Here is a 20,368-nt window from a genome sequence, read left to right as displayed (position 1 = left end):
ACGAGGTTTTCTATCTTCCCCACACAGCGGCTTCTCCCGATGACAGTGGTACTGGCAACGTGCGGAGACAATGGCAAAACCCCCTCTAGAAGAGCGCGGACCACACTTCACCAAGGCCGTAGTCATGAAAATGATGGCCCTGTTGAAAGATGGGTTGGGCAAACATCTATACAGGGAACCTGGGTGTTTGCTTCTCCGCTCCCACCTAATGTAGGTGTCTAAAGGGGTTCATTAAATACACTTAATGTATACGTAATGAGGATAGAGAAAGCAGGAGAAACCTTCCTTTCCTCATCCTCTTACAAAACCTGGTTAGTTCTCTCTGTTTCCCCTGGAAAGGAAATACCTGGAGTGCAGTGATCGCCCAGGTTTTTCCCTTCTCCGGGACTAATTTCTCCCCCACAATTGCATAATTATGAGAATGAGATAATAAACATGGACGCCCCCTCAGAAGCGGTCTTCTGTAGGGGCAGAACATGGTTCATCATAACATGACATGCTCCAGGGAGGCGTCCCTCTCTCAAAGGCATGAAAATAGGCTGGAGAGGCGTCATGCTTCCCCTGTTTTGTCCTCATGTTATAGAGACATTTGATGAACGTACCTAAAATCCCCGAGCCCCGCCTCTGGGGATGTCAGGTGCGTCAAGATGAGGCAATCTGGGTCCACCCCCTCTCAAGGGGGTGTGGCCTACGACAACCTCTCACGTTGCTAACCAAAAGCTAATGATCGTCCTGGACCAATTGTGTCGCAGTGTGCGTTGATGACATCAAGCTCCGCCCTTATCCAGTAGGCACCGCCCCTAAAAAGGGCGAAGCTAATAGAATATAAACAATGGTTTGAAAGTAAACCAAAGTTTATAGATATTAGCATAGCCCTTTTAAGGTCTGTGCACACTGCGCCACAATAGTGAAGGAAACTTTACTATTGGGAGGTGAACAATAGTCACGTCAGAGGTTACCCGCCTTGTAGTCTCTTAAAACAGACTGTCTCATCTACATCCGGCGAATGCAGCTAAACAGTCTGTACGTTACACCCCCAGAACATGCACAAGGAAGTTGGGAAAAAAACCTTCAGACAGGAAAGAAGTTCGACGGAATCCGACCAATCACGACACTTGTGTGCACGAAAAATGCGGCATATTGGATTCTGATTGGACTAATGAGCGGAAGACCTGCCTTTCTGCGATTCTGATTGGACTAATGAGCGGAAAACCCGCCTTTCTACTTCCCATTCCGGTTGGTGCATGATTCTCCCCCACGAAGTACAGACGGTATGGCGGAAGCATTTGAAAATTGCGGAAGCCAACTCGTCTGTTCTAAGAGACTACCCGCCTTGCCAACCTGAATGAGCAAGGATGGCTAAGGGGCCTGACAGTGGTTGGCAACACATAGCACTTTGGGATTTTGTCCAAAATGAAAATACAATACAAATACAATTTATTATTATTATTATTAATTATGAAAAATCTTCAATCGCGCTGTCGCGTGGGGATATATCCAGTAGGCACCACCCCTAAAAAGGGCTATGCTAATATCTATAAACTTTGGTTGACTTTAAAACCATTGTTTCTTTTCATGAAAAACCAAACATACTATTAATTTTTCCCTCCATATCATTGGTGCGTACTGTATGTTGCTTCAACAAGCTAAACATGTTCTGATAGGCAAATGACTATAGCAGGGGTAATCTGCTGTGATATCGTGGTATCGATATTTTCCTGTGTATTGGATCAAAGTGGAAATTGAATGCTGTGTTTTGCTGTGAAACTCCAGGACTGTTTTGTGGACTAAAAACTTCACCGGTTCTTCCATCAGCATGGGGCTGAGGCGATCATGACATTTTTGGGTGAACTGTTCCTTAAACATCTGCATGGCGCTTCATATTTTCCCCATGATCCTGTCTTTCTGCAGCTTGATGTTCCGCCCAAACCCGCCGTGCCCAAAAAGCCACCACCTCTGGGCCCAACCTCCCACCTCCCCCACCCTGGCTACGCCAGTGACACCAACCCCCCCCAGCACGGAGCCAACGTCCCCGCACTCATTCCTAACAGGTTTGTGTGTGTGTGTGTGTGTTCACCTGTAGTGCTATTTATCCATATAGATGGTTTTGGTGTGAGTTACTGAGTTTTGGAGATGTCTGCCTTCTCTCCAATACAATGGAACTGGATGGCACTTGACTTGTGCTCAAAGCGCCCATTTTTTTTTTTTACTCAACAGCAATGGCCGGGTTTCCCAAAAGCTTCTTAGTGCTAAGAAGCTTCTTAGACCCTTCTTAAGGCTCCCGTAAGAAGCAAACGCGTTTCCCGATTGCTTCTTAGCCTAAGATGATCTTTCGTTAAGAAGGTTTGTAAGAAGGGTCCGGGGCGTTCTTAATGACGAAACGCTCACAGATTCAGCCACGTCAGGCAAAAGGAGATATAAAACATACATTCATATTGTGTTTTCCCCTCTTTCCTTTCTTTCATGCACCTTTTAGTGTTTAAAATTGGGGAACACTTGAAAATCTCTCCTCTATGTAATATGGTTACTTGTGTTTTAAATGTTTTACCGTAGGCTATATTCCTCTAATCATAATGGATTCCTTTTATAATAAGAATGTTGTGGATTTATATAACACCTTTCACAGAACCCAAGGTCGCTTAAATTTTAATTTAGGTAGGTAGGCTATTATTTCTAGCCTAGCTGTCACAGGGTCTCACATAGTCCCCTGCATCAGTGAGCTGTTGATATTTGGATATTTGGCATGGCTTCAACCCACGCAAGGCGGCCGGCCCGGACGGCATCCCTGGGCGGGTCCTCAAGGCCTGCGCCCACCAGCTGGCAGCCGTGTACACAGACATCTTCAACCAGTCCCTCTCCCTCCGACGAGTTCCCTCCTGCTTCAAGGCAGCAACAATCATCCCCATTCCCAAACAGAAAAAAGTGACCAGCCTCAATGACTGGCGCCCTATAGCCCTCACACCAATAGCCAGCAAGTGCCTTGAAAAGCTGGTCATATCAAAGATCCGTCCCACACTCCCCCCGGACCACGACCCGCTGCAGTTTGCATACCGCCCCAACAGGAGCACAGCGGATGCAGTGGCACACGTGCTCCACACCGCCCTGTCCCACCTGGAGGGGAAGGACACCTATGTGAGAATGCTGTTCGTGGACTACAGCTCAGCATTCAACACCATAGTACCCTCCAGGCTGGTAAGCAAACTCAGGGACCTGGGACTAAACACAGCGATGTGCGACTGGATCCTGGACTTCCTGACAGACCGCCGCCAGGTGGTGAGGGTGGGCAACCTCACCTCCTCCCCGCTGACCATCAGCATAGGAGCACCCCAGGGGTGCGTCTCCAGCCCCTTCTGGTACGACCTCTACACCCACGACTGCGTGGCGACTCAAACTTCAAACACCATCGTGAAGTTTGCAGACGACACAGCAGTCGTGGGGCTGATCTCGGGGGGCGACGAGACGGCCTACAGAGAGGAGGTGAGGGTCCTGGAACAATGGTGCCAGGACAACCACCTCTCTCTGAACGTCTCCAAGACCAAGGAGATCATTGTGGACTACAGGAGAGGGGGGGGCACACACCCCCCAATCACCATCAACGGCACAGTGGTGGAAAGGGTGGACAGCTTCAAGTACCTGGGAGTCAACATCCACCAGGACCTGACCTGGGCCGGCCACACCGCCACTGTTGTCAAAAAGGCCCAACAGCGAATACACGGACTCAGGCGCCTGAAGAAGTTTGGGCTAAGGAAAGAAATCCTCAGGGACTTCTACAGAGGCACCATTGAAAGCCTGCTGACTGGCTGCTTCACCGCCTGGTACGGGAACTGTACCACCATGGACCGCAGGGCGCTACGGAGGGTGAGGCGCGCGGCCCAGCACGTAACAGGAGACGAGTTGCCAGAACTGCACGAACTGTATAACCAGCGGTGCCTCAGGAGGTCCCTGAAGATCATCAAAGACACAAACCATCCCCACAACAGCCTGTTCTCCCGGCTACCCTCAGGGAGGAGATACAGGGTTCCAAAAACACGCACAAATCGCTTGAGGAACAGTTTCTTCCCGCAGGCCACGAGACTCCTAAATATGCACAAATAGTGCAGTAGTCGTACCGCAGTACCGTACTGCAGCTGCTACTATTACGGATGCCTAACGTTTAATTGTAAATTTAAGTGTATGTTTAATAAGGTGCCTAACGTTTAATTGTAAATTTAAGTGTATGTTTAATAAGGTACATGCTATTTGCACATGTATGTATAAAACGTCGAATTTGGAATGTCTGAACACGTCTAACGTATGCACATGACATGTGCACCTATGTGCAATGAATATGCCACTGTCGTATAAGCCACCGACTTGTCTTATTGCTTATAAGATGCCTATTTCTTATTGCCTTATTGCTGTCTTATTGCTTATTGATGCCTATTTCTTATTGCCTATTACTTATTGCTGTTGCCTATTTGTACTATGTCGTAAACGGAGTCCACTGCACAAGAATTTCACACGTGGTACTTGTACCATGGAGTGACAATAAAAATCTTGAATCTTGAATCTTGAATCTTGAATCTTGAATCTAGCCTACTGCTATCCTTGCATATCTATTTTCCCCATTCACGACACCAAGTTAGAGTATGTTATAGAGAGGCAAACTGACTGCCTACTTCCTGCTTCAGCACTGTACCAGAGATTTTCATCCGCCATTTATTTTCCCATAGACAATTTGTCAAATGCAAAATGCTTATAAAAATAGTTTTACTTCGTCAAACCAAACGGTTCAGCTATATTTACAATCGGGAGAGACCATAGAACATTTCACTCAGACCAAAACTTTAAAAAACTAGGCTACATCTAAAACATATTTTCTTTAAATCCGCAACTTTTTTACGTTTTGGTCCGAGTTAAATGTTATGTGGTCTCTCCTGTTTCTATGTGAACCATTTGGTTTGAACAAGTAAAACTATTTTTTATAAGCATTTTATGAAATGTCTATGGGAAAATAAAAGGCATATGAAAATCTCTGGTACAGTGCTGAAGCAGGAAGTAGGCGGTCACTTTGCCTCAATCTGATTTCATTTTATGTTTTCATTGTTTTATTTGTCTGATTTTATCCAGGTCATTGGTCATTATTTGCGTCAGGTGACGTTTTCAGATATTCTTCTGCGTGTGCTACTTTTGTGGGGGAACCTGGTGTTTCATATTTGTAATGGGCAATGCGAGCAAGGCTATTTCATTTGTTTAGCACCACATTGCAAATGAATGGTACATAACGTTATCCTACTTGGAATAGGTAGGCAGAACAGCAGGGGGATTCAGCCCGCAGTTAGTATTATAATCGCGTTCACGTGCCTCGTTTCCCCGTTTGTTCATTTTTAGCGTTATCTATTGATGGGGGTGAGTAGGACGCCACTTGTTACATCAACACTTCATTTGGGAGCATGTCATTATGTGGAACAATCGATTAGCCTGGCATCGATTGATTTGTTTTCAGCACCGAGATGGTGGACAGCTCCAGTTAAGTTGCTTCTTAACTCATTCATGGCCAGTTTAGGACTGCCAATATTTAGCACAGGCCAAAGATTTTCATAATTGTTGGTCATCTTTCAAGACCCACAGTAAATGATCTATTAGCACCAAAGTGATTTGCAATACCTCAAAATGAAGATGTACGTCTCTGGGTTCACCAGGGAAAAAAAAGTGAGCTTTTAGCATGTTCTGTACTCTACTTATAGCCATTTATATACACCCTGTTTTCCCCCAAAAGGTCTCCATGAGAAGATAAACAGGAGAAAAGGCAATTTTTGTAAAGCACACATTCTCAGGCAGAACTCGCTCTCAATTCTTTTATTTTGAACTGTATTGACATCAGACATGTAAATATTATTCGTTATGACACAAATGAAAAAAAGAAATATATATATATATATATATATATATATATACACATGAAGTGCTTTTTTTTACATTCAACAATACAGTTTACTCAGTGTGAGTGAGTGTGCAGACAGACACACAGACAGACAGACAGACAGACACACCGACAGACAGACACACACACACACACACACACACACACACACACACACGATCCCCCTTTTATCTTCGTTGCGTGATTTCTAACCCCACATAGGATAAGCAATAACCACGCCCTGTGGCGCCGGGATTGGCCAGGAGCAACACTGGAGGGCACGCAGCCCAGCGATTTCATGAACCAACTGAATAGCTCTTGAGAACGGACAGCGGGCTGCTGTAACTGCCGCTTCTGCCTTGTTAGCTGTTCGTGTGTTTATTTTGTTTTGTTCTGGTCCACCCGTCCTCGTCCATGTCTCCCTGTCCTATCCTCCTTGCTATTTGATCGTTCCCGTTTTCCCCTCGGCTATTCAACACGTCCTCACCGCCCTCTGATCGATCATTTCCTCATTCCTCCGATGATCAAACACATCTCTCTGGATTACTTTCTCCCGTTTTCTCCCGGCTGGCACAGAGGAAGGCGACCAGCTCATGCAGCGCGCCGAGGGGCGTTTCAATGGCGTTTCTCCTGTCTGCACAAGGAAGCGTTTATCCGTTTTCTGATTTTCCTCCTGCTCAATTTCAAAACAACAGCTGCGGTATGTGTTTGTTCACGTGTTGTCTTAGATGCTAGGGACCTGATACTATGTCACAGGCTGGGGAAGTGTTTGACCTACGCGCTGCACTAATAAAAACAAAAACACGTCAAACACGTCATTGGCGGGGAGGGCTATTTCTGATAACACGTCAAAGACGTCTTTGGCGGTGAATGAGTTAAGATGCTTCTTTCGGGCTGTCTTAAGAAGGCCATTAAGAACGCGTTTGGGACACACTCTTTTCTTAAGGCTCCGTCTTACCTGGCCTCTTCTTTGGAGCCTTCTTAACCCATTGATACCTGATGCAGCATTTGTGTGTGTATCCCTTTAAGACCACGTGACGCGGTTCGCGGTCTTAAAGGGATACACACACAAATGAGGGATATACACGCAAATGCTGCATCAGGTATCAATGGGTTAAGGAGTTAAGAAGGTTCTTATTTGGGAAATGCAGCCAATGTCTCTTTCCAGAAACCATGACCTGGTTACTCAAGATAATCCAGACCTTGTTGTGAGCAGTTTCATGTAGGAACTATTTTCTACTTTTGGCTGAACTACACCCGCTAGCTGCTAACTAATTGCTGTTCTACAGTAGCTGCTGCTCATGTAGTAACTAGCTAGCAGCTAGCGGTGTAGTTCGTTCAAAAGAAAACAGTTCCAGTTCCTACATGAAACTGCTCTGGTCTGTGAATTATCTTGAGTAACCGGGTAAAGATTTCTGGGAAGACACATTGCCATTGAGTTTTTCAAATGTATGTACTGTATGTAACCGAGTGCCATCCAGTTCCATTGTATTGGAGAGAAGGCAGACATCTCTAGGGCCGATATCTCCAAAACTCTGCAACTCACACCAAAACCATCTAGATCAGAGGTGTCAAACAAACGGCCCGGGGGCCAGAACCAGAACCGGGCCGGCATGCCAGAGGGTCCAGTCCGGTGCACAGGATGACTTTGCAAAGTGTGACAATTCCACTGAGAAGTCCTTCAATCCAATTTGATGCACTGGGTAGCAGGTTTCAGGAGCAAGTTAAATAGTAAGTAGCCTATTTATGTTTTCTGCATTCATGACTGAATGGTCAACTATTTTCATTGCTCTTGAATATAAAGAATTTCACAGTTGCCATCAATTGTAATGCACAGTTACAGATAGTAAATTTGATAATTTGTTGGATCGGCCTATGGTAGCTGAGATGACCCTATGTGAAAACGTGTTCTTGAAATGTACCTGTAATTTCTTTAAACTAAAAGAAACTTGGGAGGTATTGTTATTTATAGACGGTTTTCACCAGAGCGCAACCCCACAGCACTTCCTTTTTCTCAGCATTCGGTAAACTGCAGAAATATTCACTCGACATCGTTACTTTTGTTTTCGCTGCTCAGCTGTATAGACGGTTTTCACGGAATGGTCAGTCCTGCACTTAAATGTTTTTTTTTCTTTTATGTCCATAGCAAACACTGCAACAGGAAGTGAGCGGGGGTTCAATTTAGAATGTTTTTGTTGTCAAGTTAAAACCGTCTATAGGTTACTAGGCATCTCCATTACTAGGCTCGCCCGCCCTGCAGCTCGGCAGCTGCGTGGCCTCGCCTGCCATATTGCCGCGTGCGGGTTTACATGTGTGTGTATGTGTGTGTCCCCCCTTATGACATCACTAATGACATCAGTCTTATGACATCACTGATGTCACAATGCATCCTTGTGTGTGTGTGTGTGTGTGCCCCCATATTTTGATGGATAAATAGCACTACAGGTGAGAGGGACAATATGTATTTTGATGGATAAATAGCACTACAGGTGAGAGAGACAATATGTATTTAGATGGATAAATAGCTCTACAGGTGAGAGGGACAATATGTATTTTGATGGATAAATAGCACTACAGGTGAGAGGGACAATATGTATTTTGATGGATAAATAGCACTACAGGTGAGAGGGACAATATGTATTTAGATGGATAAATAGCACTACAGGTGAGAGGGACAATATGTATTTTGATGGATAAATAGCTCTACAGGTGAGAGAGACAATATGTATTTTGATGGATAAATAGCTCTACAGGTGAGAGAGACAATATGTATTTTGATGGATAAATAGCTCTACAGGTGACAATATGTATTTAGATGGATAAATAGCTCTACAGGTGAGAGGGACAATATGTATTTTGATGGATAAATAGCTCTACAGGTGAGAGAGACAATGGCCCCTATTCTCCCACAGGCCTTCGGCGCTAAAACGGGCCTTAAACGCAAAAAAACGTGCCTTGCGCCTGTTTTGGGACGATATCAATATGGCTTTACGCTGCCAAATGCGCTTTAGGCCGAATGGGCGTGGCGCAGTCCCAGAATGGGCCAAAGTGGGCGTGTCGGCGCTAAATACCGGCCTACTGATATCTTCCGACCTGGCGTAAATTTAGCGCCTTGCGCTTTTGAAAACCAGGCCTATTCAGTGCAGCCAGTTGCGCGGAGCGCTCCCCTCTGGCTCTCTCCCTCCCCTCTGGCTCTCTCCTCTGTCACCCTTCTCTGTGTCACTCTCTCCCTCTCTCCTCAGTCTGACAGGCACAATACGACTGTCTCTCTCTGACTCCCTCGCTCAGACAGACACAACACACGTCCTATAGGAAATAGCAGTTATAAGTTCACTGCCTGTGAATGTCCCAGCATGCAATTGGGTACTCCATTTCGCTACTAAATAGCAACCAAATGAGGCGAAATAGATATAAAAGGTCGATCTAAAATAATGTGTAATGGTAACACAGCCTGCAATTGTAGAACATTTCAATATTGGACCAAATAAAACATCGAAATTAAAACACCACCCTAAGTGAAACATATATGTCCTCCTGGGCCTATATATATCCCTTGTCGATTTAACGTAGCGGAACGCGCTTCGGAACGCGCTTCTACTGTCATGTGCTATACTGTGATGTCCGCTCCAATAACTTGGCCCTACTTCACATTTAGTTTTACAATAAAAACACATTTATGCAATGACTTTACATAATGTAGGGTATATTTATGTGCATCATTCTACCTGCAGCAGGGGAGAGAAAACGATATCGTTCTGGACAAACTTTCACCAATATAAAATTAATCTCATCATATAGGGATAGGCTATATTTTTCTAGCTGATGCCTTTAGAACATTCTTTTCACTTTGATCTTGCTATAGTGTAGCGTATTTACATGCTTGCAGTATTTAAACTGCAGTTAGATTGGTTTGAGAAGCATAATAATATGGAATAATAGCCTATAATGGAGACAGACAGACTGGATGAAGGGAGGGGGGGGGGCAGAGCGCTTGGCTTTCGTCTGGTTTTGCGGGACCACTGGAATTGGAGCTAAAAAGGCAAGCGTGCGATTCGTTTATTGCACTTATCCAATGAGCATGACGGTGCATAATTTTACGCTTAAAAGGCGTGGTTGTAATGCTTTAGGCTGCGTGTAGCGCCAGCACGACGATATCAAGTGCGCTGGTCCACGCCCACTGATTTGCGCTGCGCCAGGCGCTCGGCCTAGAAACAGCGCCGATGCAACGATAGGGGCCAATATGTATTTAGATGGATAAATAGCTCTACAGGTGACAATATGTATTTAGATGGATAAATAGCACTACAGGTGAGAGGGACAATATGTATTTTGATGGATAAATAGCTCTACAGGTGACAATATGTATTTTGATGGATAAATAGCTCTACAGGTGAGAGGGACAATATGTATTTTGATGGATAAATAGCTCTACAGGTGAGAGAGACAATATGTATTTAGATGGATAAATAGCACTACAGGTGAGAGAGACAATATGTATTTAGATGGATAAATAGCTCTACAGGTGACAATATGTATTTTGATGGATAAATAGCTCTACAGGTGACAATATGTATTTTGATGGATAAATATCACTACATGTGAGAGGGACAATATGTATTTTGATGGATAAATAGCTCTACAGGTGAGAGAGACAATATGTATTTAGATGGATAAATAGCACTACAGGTGAGAGGGACAATATGTATTTTGATGGATAAATAGCTCTACAGGTGACAATATGTATTTAGATGGATAAATAGCTCTACAGGTGACAATATGTATTTTGATGGATAAATAGCTCTACAGGTGAGAGGGACAATATGTATTTTGATGGATAAATAGCTCTACAGGTGACAATATGTATTTTGATGGATAAATAGCTCTACAGGTGACAATATGTATTTAGATGGATAAATAGCTCTACAGGTGACAATATGTATTTTGATGGATAAATAGCTCTACAGGTGAGAGGGACAATATGTATTTTGATGGATAAATAGCTCTACAGGTGACAATATGTATTTTGATGGATAAATAGCTCTACAGGTGACAATATGTATTTAGATGGATAAATAGCTCTACAGGTGACAATATGTATTTTGATGGATAAATAGCTCTACAGGTGAGAGAGACAATATGTATTTTGATGGATAAATAGCTCTACAGGTGACAATATGTATTTTGATGGATAAATAGCTCTACAGGTGAGAGGGACAATATGTATTTTGATGGATAAATAGCTCTACAGGTGACAATATGTATTTTGATGGATAAATAGCTCTACAGGTGACAATATGTATTTAGATGGATAAATAGCTCTACAGGTGACAATATGTATTTTGATGGATAAATAGCTCTACAGGTGAGAGAGACAATATGTATTTTGATGGATAAATAGCTCTACAGGTGAGAGAGACAATATGTATTTAGATGGATAAATAGCACTACAGGTGACAATATGTATTTAGATGGATAAATAGCTCTACAGGTGACAATATGTATTTTGATGGATAAATAGCTCTACAGGTGAGAGGGACAATATGTATTTAGATGGATAAATAGCTCTACAGGTGACAATATGTATTTTGATGGATAAATAGCTCTACAGGTGAGAGGGACAATATGTATTTTGATGGATAAATAGCTCTACAGGTGACAATATGTATTTTGATGGATAAATAGCTCTACAGGTGACAATATGTATTTAGATGGATAAATAGCTCTACAGGTGACAATATGTATTTTGATGGATAAATAGCTCTACAGGTGAGAGAGACAATATGTATTTTGATGGATAAATAGCTCTACAGGTGAGAGAGACAATATGTATTTAGATGGATAAATAGCACTACAGGTGACAATATGTATTTAGATGGATAAATAGCTCTACAGGTGACAATATGTATTTTGATGGATAAATAGCTCTACAGGTGACAATATGTATTTTGATGGATAAATAGCTCTACAGGTGACAATATGTATTTAGATGGATAAATAGCTCTACAGGTGACAATATGTATTTTGATGGATAAATAGCTCTACAGGTGACAATATGTATTTAGATGGATAAATAGCTCTACAGGTGAGAGGGACAATATGTATTTAGATGGATAAATAGCTCTACAGGTGACAATATGTATTTTGATGGTTAAATAGCTCTACAGGTGAGAGAGACAATATGTATTTAGATGGATAAATAGCTCTACAGGTGAGAGGGACAATATGTATTTAGATGGATAAATAGCTCTACAGGTGACAATATGTATTTAGATGGATAAATAGCTCTACAGGTGACAATATGTATTTTGATGGATAAATAGCTCTACAGGTGAGAGGGACAATATGTATTTTGATGGATAAATAGCTCTACAGGTGACAATATGTATTTAGATGGATAAATAGCTCTACAGGTGAGAGAGACAATATGTATTTAGATGGATAAATAGCTCTACAGGTGACAATATGTATTTAGATGGATAAATAGCTCTACAGGTGAGAGGGACAATATGTATTTTGATGGATAAATAGCTCTACAGGTGACAATATGTATTTAGATGGATAAATAGCTCTACAGGTGAGAGAGACAATATGTATTTAGATGGATAAATAGCTCTACAGGTGACAATATGTATTTAGATGGATAAATAGCTCTACAGGTGAGAGAGACAATATGTATTTTGATGGATAAATAGCTCTACATGTGACAATATGTATTTTGATGGATAAATAGCTCTACAGGTGACAATATGTATTTTGATGGATAAATAGCACTACATGTGAGAGGGACAATATGTATTTTCGAATTTAGGGTGAGCTGTCCCGCTTACGCCCTCCACCATGACACCCTCACTCCCCAACAACTGTCATTATTTGCACGACCACTAGAGGTCTAGTCTATAACGTTACACACATCTAGAAATGTTGATATGAAACATATTTTTGGTTCAGAAACATTGAGATTCTACATATCCGTTGTTTGCAGAAATGTAAAATGCAGCATTTTATTCTTTGCAACATTTTATTCTTTATGTGTGTGATTTGTTTGTTTTATCCTCCTTAGTTACCAGGTGGGTGAGGTTACCACATAGGACAGCACACATTTGCAGGGTGCCCTTCTGGTAGAATTCCGCAAAATTCAGTACACATGTTAGAAATGCCATTCAAGACCAGGCCGATTTTGCCAACGGCCAATACATGTGCTCACCTGACCGACCAAGCTGGAGGTGACACGGGGGCTCGAACCTGCGCCCCTCGTGTTGGTAAGCAGGGAATCTCTACCGCATCAGCCATGAAGTTATACGAATTTAGCTGATAGGCCACGGCCCCTCTCAACTTAAAAATTATATTAATTTCAAAACTAAAGTCGACCTGACTCTGTGTCTGCAGGCGACCTCCTCTGCCTCCGACTCGCCCCACAGTCCCCAGGAAGCCCGACTCCTCTCCTCCACTCTGATCCAGGACCATAACCGCAGTGTGGACTTCTGGACCAGGCCCCCAGCGTCAGGTCCCCAGCTTTGAAGAAAATTGAACATGGTGGCCAAGCTCGGTATTGACGCCCAGAAACAGTTTTTCCCGTCCGCTGGAAAACTCTGTGGGATATGGTTAACCCGTGGTGTGACTCAAAGTAAAAATGACTCTTTGACAATTGTTTCTCCAGAATCCACCAAGAAGCGTTTTCTGGAGTCCTCTCTCTCTATGGCTCTGGCCACTATAACTCTGGACCTGGGCTCGCTCGTGAACGCAAGCAGACATGTCACATGACCTTGGGCCGCACATCAGGGAAGTAAAACCAGGGAAAAAAACTCTTCAAAATGCTTCCTGCGCCAATCAGCAGCTTACGTTCAAATGAATGGGTGGGCGTGTCCTAGCCTGGGTAAACCCATGGGTGGGCGTGTCCTAGCCTGGGTAAACCCATGGGTGGGCATGTCCTAGCCTGGGTAAACCCAGCCTTCAACGTCACTGATAGCACATAGAGGTCACGTGGAGGCGGGGTTTACTCAGGCTAGACGTGTCCTATACCCTATGCAGGTTCGTTAATACATCCGTCACTCCAACCGGGAGTGGCATTGAAGATGAAGATAATGAAGATGACTCCATTAGCCACTTTGCACACAGTCGTCTGAGTTCTCATCTAACACACACACACACACTCACACACACTCACATACACACAGACATAGACAAACACACTCACACACACACTCACACAGACATAGACAAACACACTCACACACAGACATAGAGTTGTTCCGCTACCAATACCAGTATTGGAAATGTGATCCGATACTGCCTAAAATGCTAGATCGGTATCGGCAAGTTGGCAAGTCTTTAGTCCTGAGTTATTAGCCCTGATAAAAGGTTGTTGCACCCAGATGAAACGTCTGTTTTCCTGGAAATCAAAGGGTTAAACCTGACAAATCCATACAGGGTTAGTAGTATAATACAGCTGTTCAAAAGAGGAAAACATTTTATCGGAACATCTCTACACACACACACGTGCGCGCGCTTCATAATATGCATCTCCAGAGCGCAGCCCCCTCTGGAGCCTCTTGGAGTTCAGTGCCTTGCTCAGCAGCTCCTCGGCAGTGATGCTGGGATGCAGAAACTACAGACTGCTGCTGGAAGACGCCTTCCTAAAGATGGCAACTTTTAACTGGTGGTCGCTTTTTCAAATTGAATGCACTTCAGTCTCCAGGGAATTTAACCTGTGACCTTATAGTCGAGCAGCAAGTCCTCAAAAAAGGCTTTAGTTTTCGAGATACCCCTACCCAAGGTAGAACAAAACACAACAATGATTTTTCTTATCTTTAGGGTCTCCCACATTAATGAAATTGATTGTTGTCAAATTTTATTTTGGGGGGGGGGGGGGGGGGGGGGGATGTTTTGGCTGTTCAAAAAAAACAGGGTGTTATTTACCCTTTGTCGCCACCTGGTGACTAAATATATAACTAAAACCATTCAAATTGACAACCGGTCCGCGACTTTTTTTCCCATGTATCTACCGGTCCTTTGCACAAAAAAGGTTGGGAACCCCTGCTTTAGAACTACCCCAAACCCTGAAAAAGAGCCAAATTAGGCCAGTCCGAATAGGGGAAAGGTGACAAAAAAGCCCATGACTTGAGAATGCTCACTCTTTTCCTCATCAGATTTGCTGAGGTATTAACCAGGTGGCTGCCCTACATCACCAAATAGTCAGAAAATGATTTTCCTAAAAATATCATGAATTATAGTCCTGTAAACATAGCTTTAGTTTAGGCGGAAATTGTACTTTGTGGTGATAGGACTCCATCACTCTCATTTATCATAAAAACAGAAATCCCTGAAAAATATACCATTACTGAATTGTCTAGGGTGCTATTGAACACTGACCAGTAGTTGTATGGAGATATCTGGTACAGTTCTATTGCAAATGAGATTTCTTTAGACATAGGCCTACTACCTCTTCTCTGAAACAGTCAAATTAGGTCATTCCGAATGGGGGATAACTGGCATAATAGCCTATAAGTTAAGAATGCTCACTCTGATGGTCATCATATTTGGAGAGGGAAATACCAGGTGGCTGAACTACATCACCAAATAGTCAGAATGTGGGTAACCCAATAAAATAAAGTTTACCTAAATTACATGCCTCTAAAACATACACATACAAGGTGTAAATATTAGAAGTTTTATTGAAACTGGAACATTAATCCAAACTATATATAACCTTCATGGAAACTGTACTCACTTTTGGATTTTTAGCCTTTTTTTAGTTCAGTTCCCTAACACTCATCAATAAAAATAGGATAGCAAAAATCATCAACATATCAAGCAAGATCTGCAGAATCAAATGCCGGGACATCACTCTTCAAATCACGTGCAATACAGAACGCAAACCGGATTATAACAGACATCACTCACCCACTCAACAGCCAATATAAACCACTCCCCTCAGGACGCAGGTTCAGAACCCCACTCCATAGAACAACAAGGACAAACAGAACATTTTTCCCCACATCCATTGGACTAATAAACGGACTCTGATACCCCCAGCACCACCCATCCAGCCCCTCCAATAGCCCAATCTTGTGATGTGTTGATGTTGCCAATAATTTTTGTTGTTGTCTTGTCTGTTGTTTTTGATGTCCTTTTTGCCAATGACCATGATGTACAAACCAATTTTCCTAACGGACAAATAAATACTTCATTCATTCATGCATATAAATCAGTAGTATCTCCTGTCTTGACATGATAAAATAACACAAGTATAATAGTAATCATAATTCATTTGTTTTATGGTAGCCTCAAATCTAAGTGCTTAATTTAATTTAATTTCATAAACAAAAACAGGAGAACGGACTAGAAAACAAAATAACCAAGGCAAAAATAAATCTTTCTGAAAAGTGATGGAGTCCTATGTTTCTATCACCACAAAGTACAAATTCCGTCTAAACTGAAGCAATGTTTACAGGACTATAATTCATGATCTTTTTAGGTAAATCATTTTCGGACTATTTGGTGATGTAGGGCAGCCACCTGGTTCACACCTCAGCAAATCTGATGAGGAAAAGAGTGAGCATTCTCAAGTTATGGGCTTTTTGTCACCTTTTCCCTATTCGGACTGGCCTAATTTGCCTCTTTTTCAGGGTTTGGGGTAGTTCTAAAGAACAGCCAAAAAAAAACTTTTTCCCCCAAAATATAATTGGACAACAATCAATTAATGGGAGACCCTAAAGATAAGAAAAATCACTATTACTGTTGCTGAACAAACAGCCTCTCTGGTGACCAAGCAGTCTTGGGTGTTCTGGATTAACTGTGGGGTTCCCAAACCGGGGTCCAGGGACACAGATCTCATCATATCAAGTATCAAATATCAAGTCATCATAGTTCCTCCCACATGCTCAACTTGCACATTCAAACCTCTAACCTTTACCCTAACCTTTAGGACACAATGGACACAAAACACATGTTAGAATTGTGCATTATTCAGAACACACATGTACCTTAGTTTCATAACAGGAAGTCAAGTGCAAAACGCTAACATTACCATACTTGGACATCATGTAGCACACAGAGACACTTATAGAGCATATTAACATTGTCCATCATCTCCTTCCTCCTAACCAAACATGGCATATAGTTTATCCTTAGTCCTATGCTCTACTGTGATTTTCATCCCTCCTGGTATGAGCAGAGGAAACACACTTTATCCTTCAATGCACGGAAAAGAATACACTATTCCCAATAAAAGAAAAACACGCTAAGATAAAAACACAATGATTATTTTATTTCCTACAATGCCATGTCCCTGGCGTTGGTTGGGGTTAGCATTGTATTTATGTCTGCAACTGCGGGTCGGCCATCACGAGCAGAGTAGGCTTAATAATTTGTTAATTCCACTACAGGAGAGACTTGATGTCTGAAATTAGATGTGTGGGGGGGGGGGGGGAATGCACATATATTGGCAATCTGCCAAAAGAGTTGGAAAATATGGGCATATCGGATATCAGCCCAAAGAAAATCCAAAATGGTGCATCCCTAGCCCAGAGATAAACTGCGGTGGGGTTGGCTACGAGCTTCTGCTTAAAATCACTTCCTTCTTCACTGTCTAATCAGTCCAATCAGTTTTCAGACACATGTCAACATGAAAGTGTGAATACACTGCATCGCCAATTAAGAGAGTTCGGTCTGACTGACCTCTGACCAGCTGCCCGGGACCCTGAATAGCGAATAAGCAGCGAGAGAAAATGCATGGATTATTGATCATTTCATGAAACCGGTAAATTAACCAGCAGACAATCTTATTGGCTGATTGATCCTGTTTGTTGTCCTGTTCTGCCCATGTGGTGCTGCTATAGGAAAATGGCCTCAATAAAACACTGTTTCTATTTCCTCTCTTTGCTTTTCTTTTCCTTTTGTTAGTTGATTTTATACGTGATCCCAATTTGATCCCCATTTGAACACTTAACAATAAGGGTACATTAATGAATGCTTAATATGCATTAACTAACCCTTAATTAACAGCCTTGACCATAAGCTTGCTCTGACCTTAACCTCAGTGACTGGATGCCTCAACAATACCTTAGTTCAGTGGTTCTTAAAGTGGGGTCCGGGGATCCCCAGGCATCCTTGGGGGGGTTCCAGGGCGTCCCCAGCCAAAAGGGGGTTCATTTATTTTCACTATAATTCCATCCATTAGTAACACAATGACAGAGTGTATGACTATTTTGGTTATGGGTTTCATACACTTTCTGTAATAAAACATCTAAAAGCAGAAATCTTAGTTATCAGATGGGAGGCATGGTCTAATTTGTGTCATTTTGGGATCCTTGTTGGAACCTTAATGTTAGATATTTATGCTGATATTTTCAACAGAACAAGTGTTGACGACCATTTCCCCTTTCAGACACTGCATGCTAGCTATGTGTGTGTGTGTGTGTGTGTGTGTGTGTGTGAGTGCGAGACGTGAAACTAGGCCAGTAGTTGCTGTGAAAAAGGCTGGTCTGCCCACAGAGCAGACCGAGGCGAAGGCTCTCTTCTCTTTCAGAGGAAGCGTTCTGCATTTAGACAGACGGTCGTAACACCTTTAGCTTCTCACCGCTTCTTATGTGAACGCTGCCACTGTGACGTGTCCCCAGACAAGACTGGACCGCAGCTTCTTCATCGAACCTGATTCCTTCCAGCTCAGGCCGCTACATCAGTACTCTAGTGGTCAGGAGGCTTTGCTCACAAGCATGTCGGCTGGGTCAGACACTGACAGTAGCCAGTAGTGTTGTCACAATGTATTTCTAACTTTGATGCAATACAAAATATTCATACTCGATAGCATTTTTGGTATGGCGGTAGATTTTATGTATTATTTTTATTATTATTATTATTAATAATAAAAAGGCATACAAAATAAAGGAAGACAAGCTGGACGGACAGACACACGCTTCTCCATAATCTAGGCTCGATAAAACTCATTAAAAACTTTGACCTTACACAGCAGATTATCCCTGCTCTAGTCATCAGCCTATCAGAATGCCGCAAATTACCCCTGCTCTAGTCATCAGCCTATCGCTACACAGCAAATTACCCCTGCTCTCGCCATCAGCCTATCACAACACTTTTAGCTTGTTGAAGCAACAGATCGCGACCAATGATGGGGAGGGAAAGATCATGAGTCTGTTTGATGTTTCATTAAGAGAAAGCACTGCTGCAAATGAGTATTGTATTGTATTGTGTAGTGGGATCATACTTATCGATACTGTCGATACTTTTGATAACCTTAGTAACCAAGGTTTGAACCAGCAGCCTTACAACTAGTCACTTTACTGGTCAGGTAATCCCTGATGTTACTGGTCCACCAACATTGAGTGGTTTGTCCGGTTTCTCTATCTAAACATCCCCTAAAATGTCCAGCTCTCTGACTGGATGAATCCAGATGAATTGAGAGTGATCTGGTGATGTAGAGATCTGACTGAATGAATCCAGATGAATTGAGAGTGATCTGGTGATGTAGAGATCTGACTGAATGAATCCAGATGAATTGAGAGTGATCTGGTGATGTAGAGATCTGGGTCGGTGAGTAACAGCATGTCAGATTGAAACAGGATGTGGGCAGTGGAGCGTCGGCAGGGTGGGGGGGGGGAGGGGGCCTCTGCACCTCACTCACTGTCACTTTGAAACCTCTGAGTCATTTCTACCAAGCTTCCACGTCAGAGGTTCTCAACCTGTGGTCCAGAGACCACCAGGGGTCCTTAACGAGGTTTCCGGGGGTCGCCAGCAAACTGATGAATTGTTAAACTTCAGCATTATTTAATTGAATTGACAAGAAGTGAACACAGTTGGAGAATGTTAGCCTGATATTCAGACTGCATCATCAATTCATAAACTCATTATCCACAACTGTGGAGTGGGCGTGGCTTTGAAGGTCTGGAGTCAGGCTAGGAGAATGTTGTGATCATGTTATCTCTACCTACAATAGAGCTCAACAGTGAACACCCACTTTTCCTCAGCTCCATCAGAGCATTTCCCCATTCATTTTCTCCATAGATGTTTGGAAAAATCCTTCTGTAATGAGTTTTAAGCCTGGAACCAAGCCAACCAGCCACCTACTGGACCGTGAGTGACCATAAAACATTTCACTTGGAGCAAAAAACAAACAAACAGGGAAAAATATATTTTTTCGATCGATTCGATTGCGTGTGTTTATACTGTAGGTATAGGTGAGGAGGGACATTGATGGCCAGCAGACTCCACCCAGCAGAGCCTGTGAGAGTGTGATGGGAATGATGAGAGTGATGGGTGCAGTAGTCGCAGCACTGGCTGTGGGAGGGGGAGAAACTGGTCTGGGGACTGAAAGGTTGCGGGTTGAACTTGAGAAATGAGTCGAGCCCCCCCCCCCCCCCCCCCCCCCCTGCGCCCTCTCTCCACCGCAGCTTGAAGAGGAAGTAGCTGGTGAGTCTTCCTGTCTCTCTCAGACACAATCAACACACACTGAAC

The 20,368-nt window shown here is 43.0% G+C and overlaps 1 protein-coding gene across 1 annotated transcript in view; it reads left to right on the top strand.

Moving 5' to 3' along the window:
- Positions 1-13,355, top strand: part of LOC310788593 (disintegrin and metalloproteinase domain-containing protein 15-like) — a gene marked incomplete at both ends in the record, with an annotated part of 189,890 nt that extends 176,535 nt beyond the window's left edge. The window contains 2 exons of the mRNA XM_083650124.1: positions 1,912-2,051; positions 13,289-13,355. Coding sequence (XP_083506250.1) covers positions 1,912-2,051; positions 13,289-13,355 — 207 coding nt within the window. The remainder of the gene's footprint in view (positions 1-1,911; positions 2,052-13,288) is intronic.
- Between the last annotated feature and the right edge of the window lie 7,013 nt (positions 13,356-20,368).

This window comes from Poromitra crassiceps (genome assembly GCF_964638095.1).
Source record: "Poromitra crassiceps genome assembly, chromosome: 1".
In the NCBI taxonomy this organism is placed as follows: domain Eukaryota; kingdom Metazoa; phylum Chordata; class Actinopteri; order Beryciformes; family Melamphaidae; genus Poromitra; species Poromitra crassiceps.
Note: the sequence above shows the minus strand (reverse complement) of the source record. Positions and strands in the feature narration are given on the sequence as shown.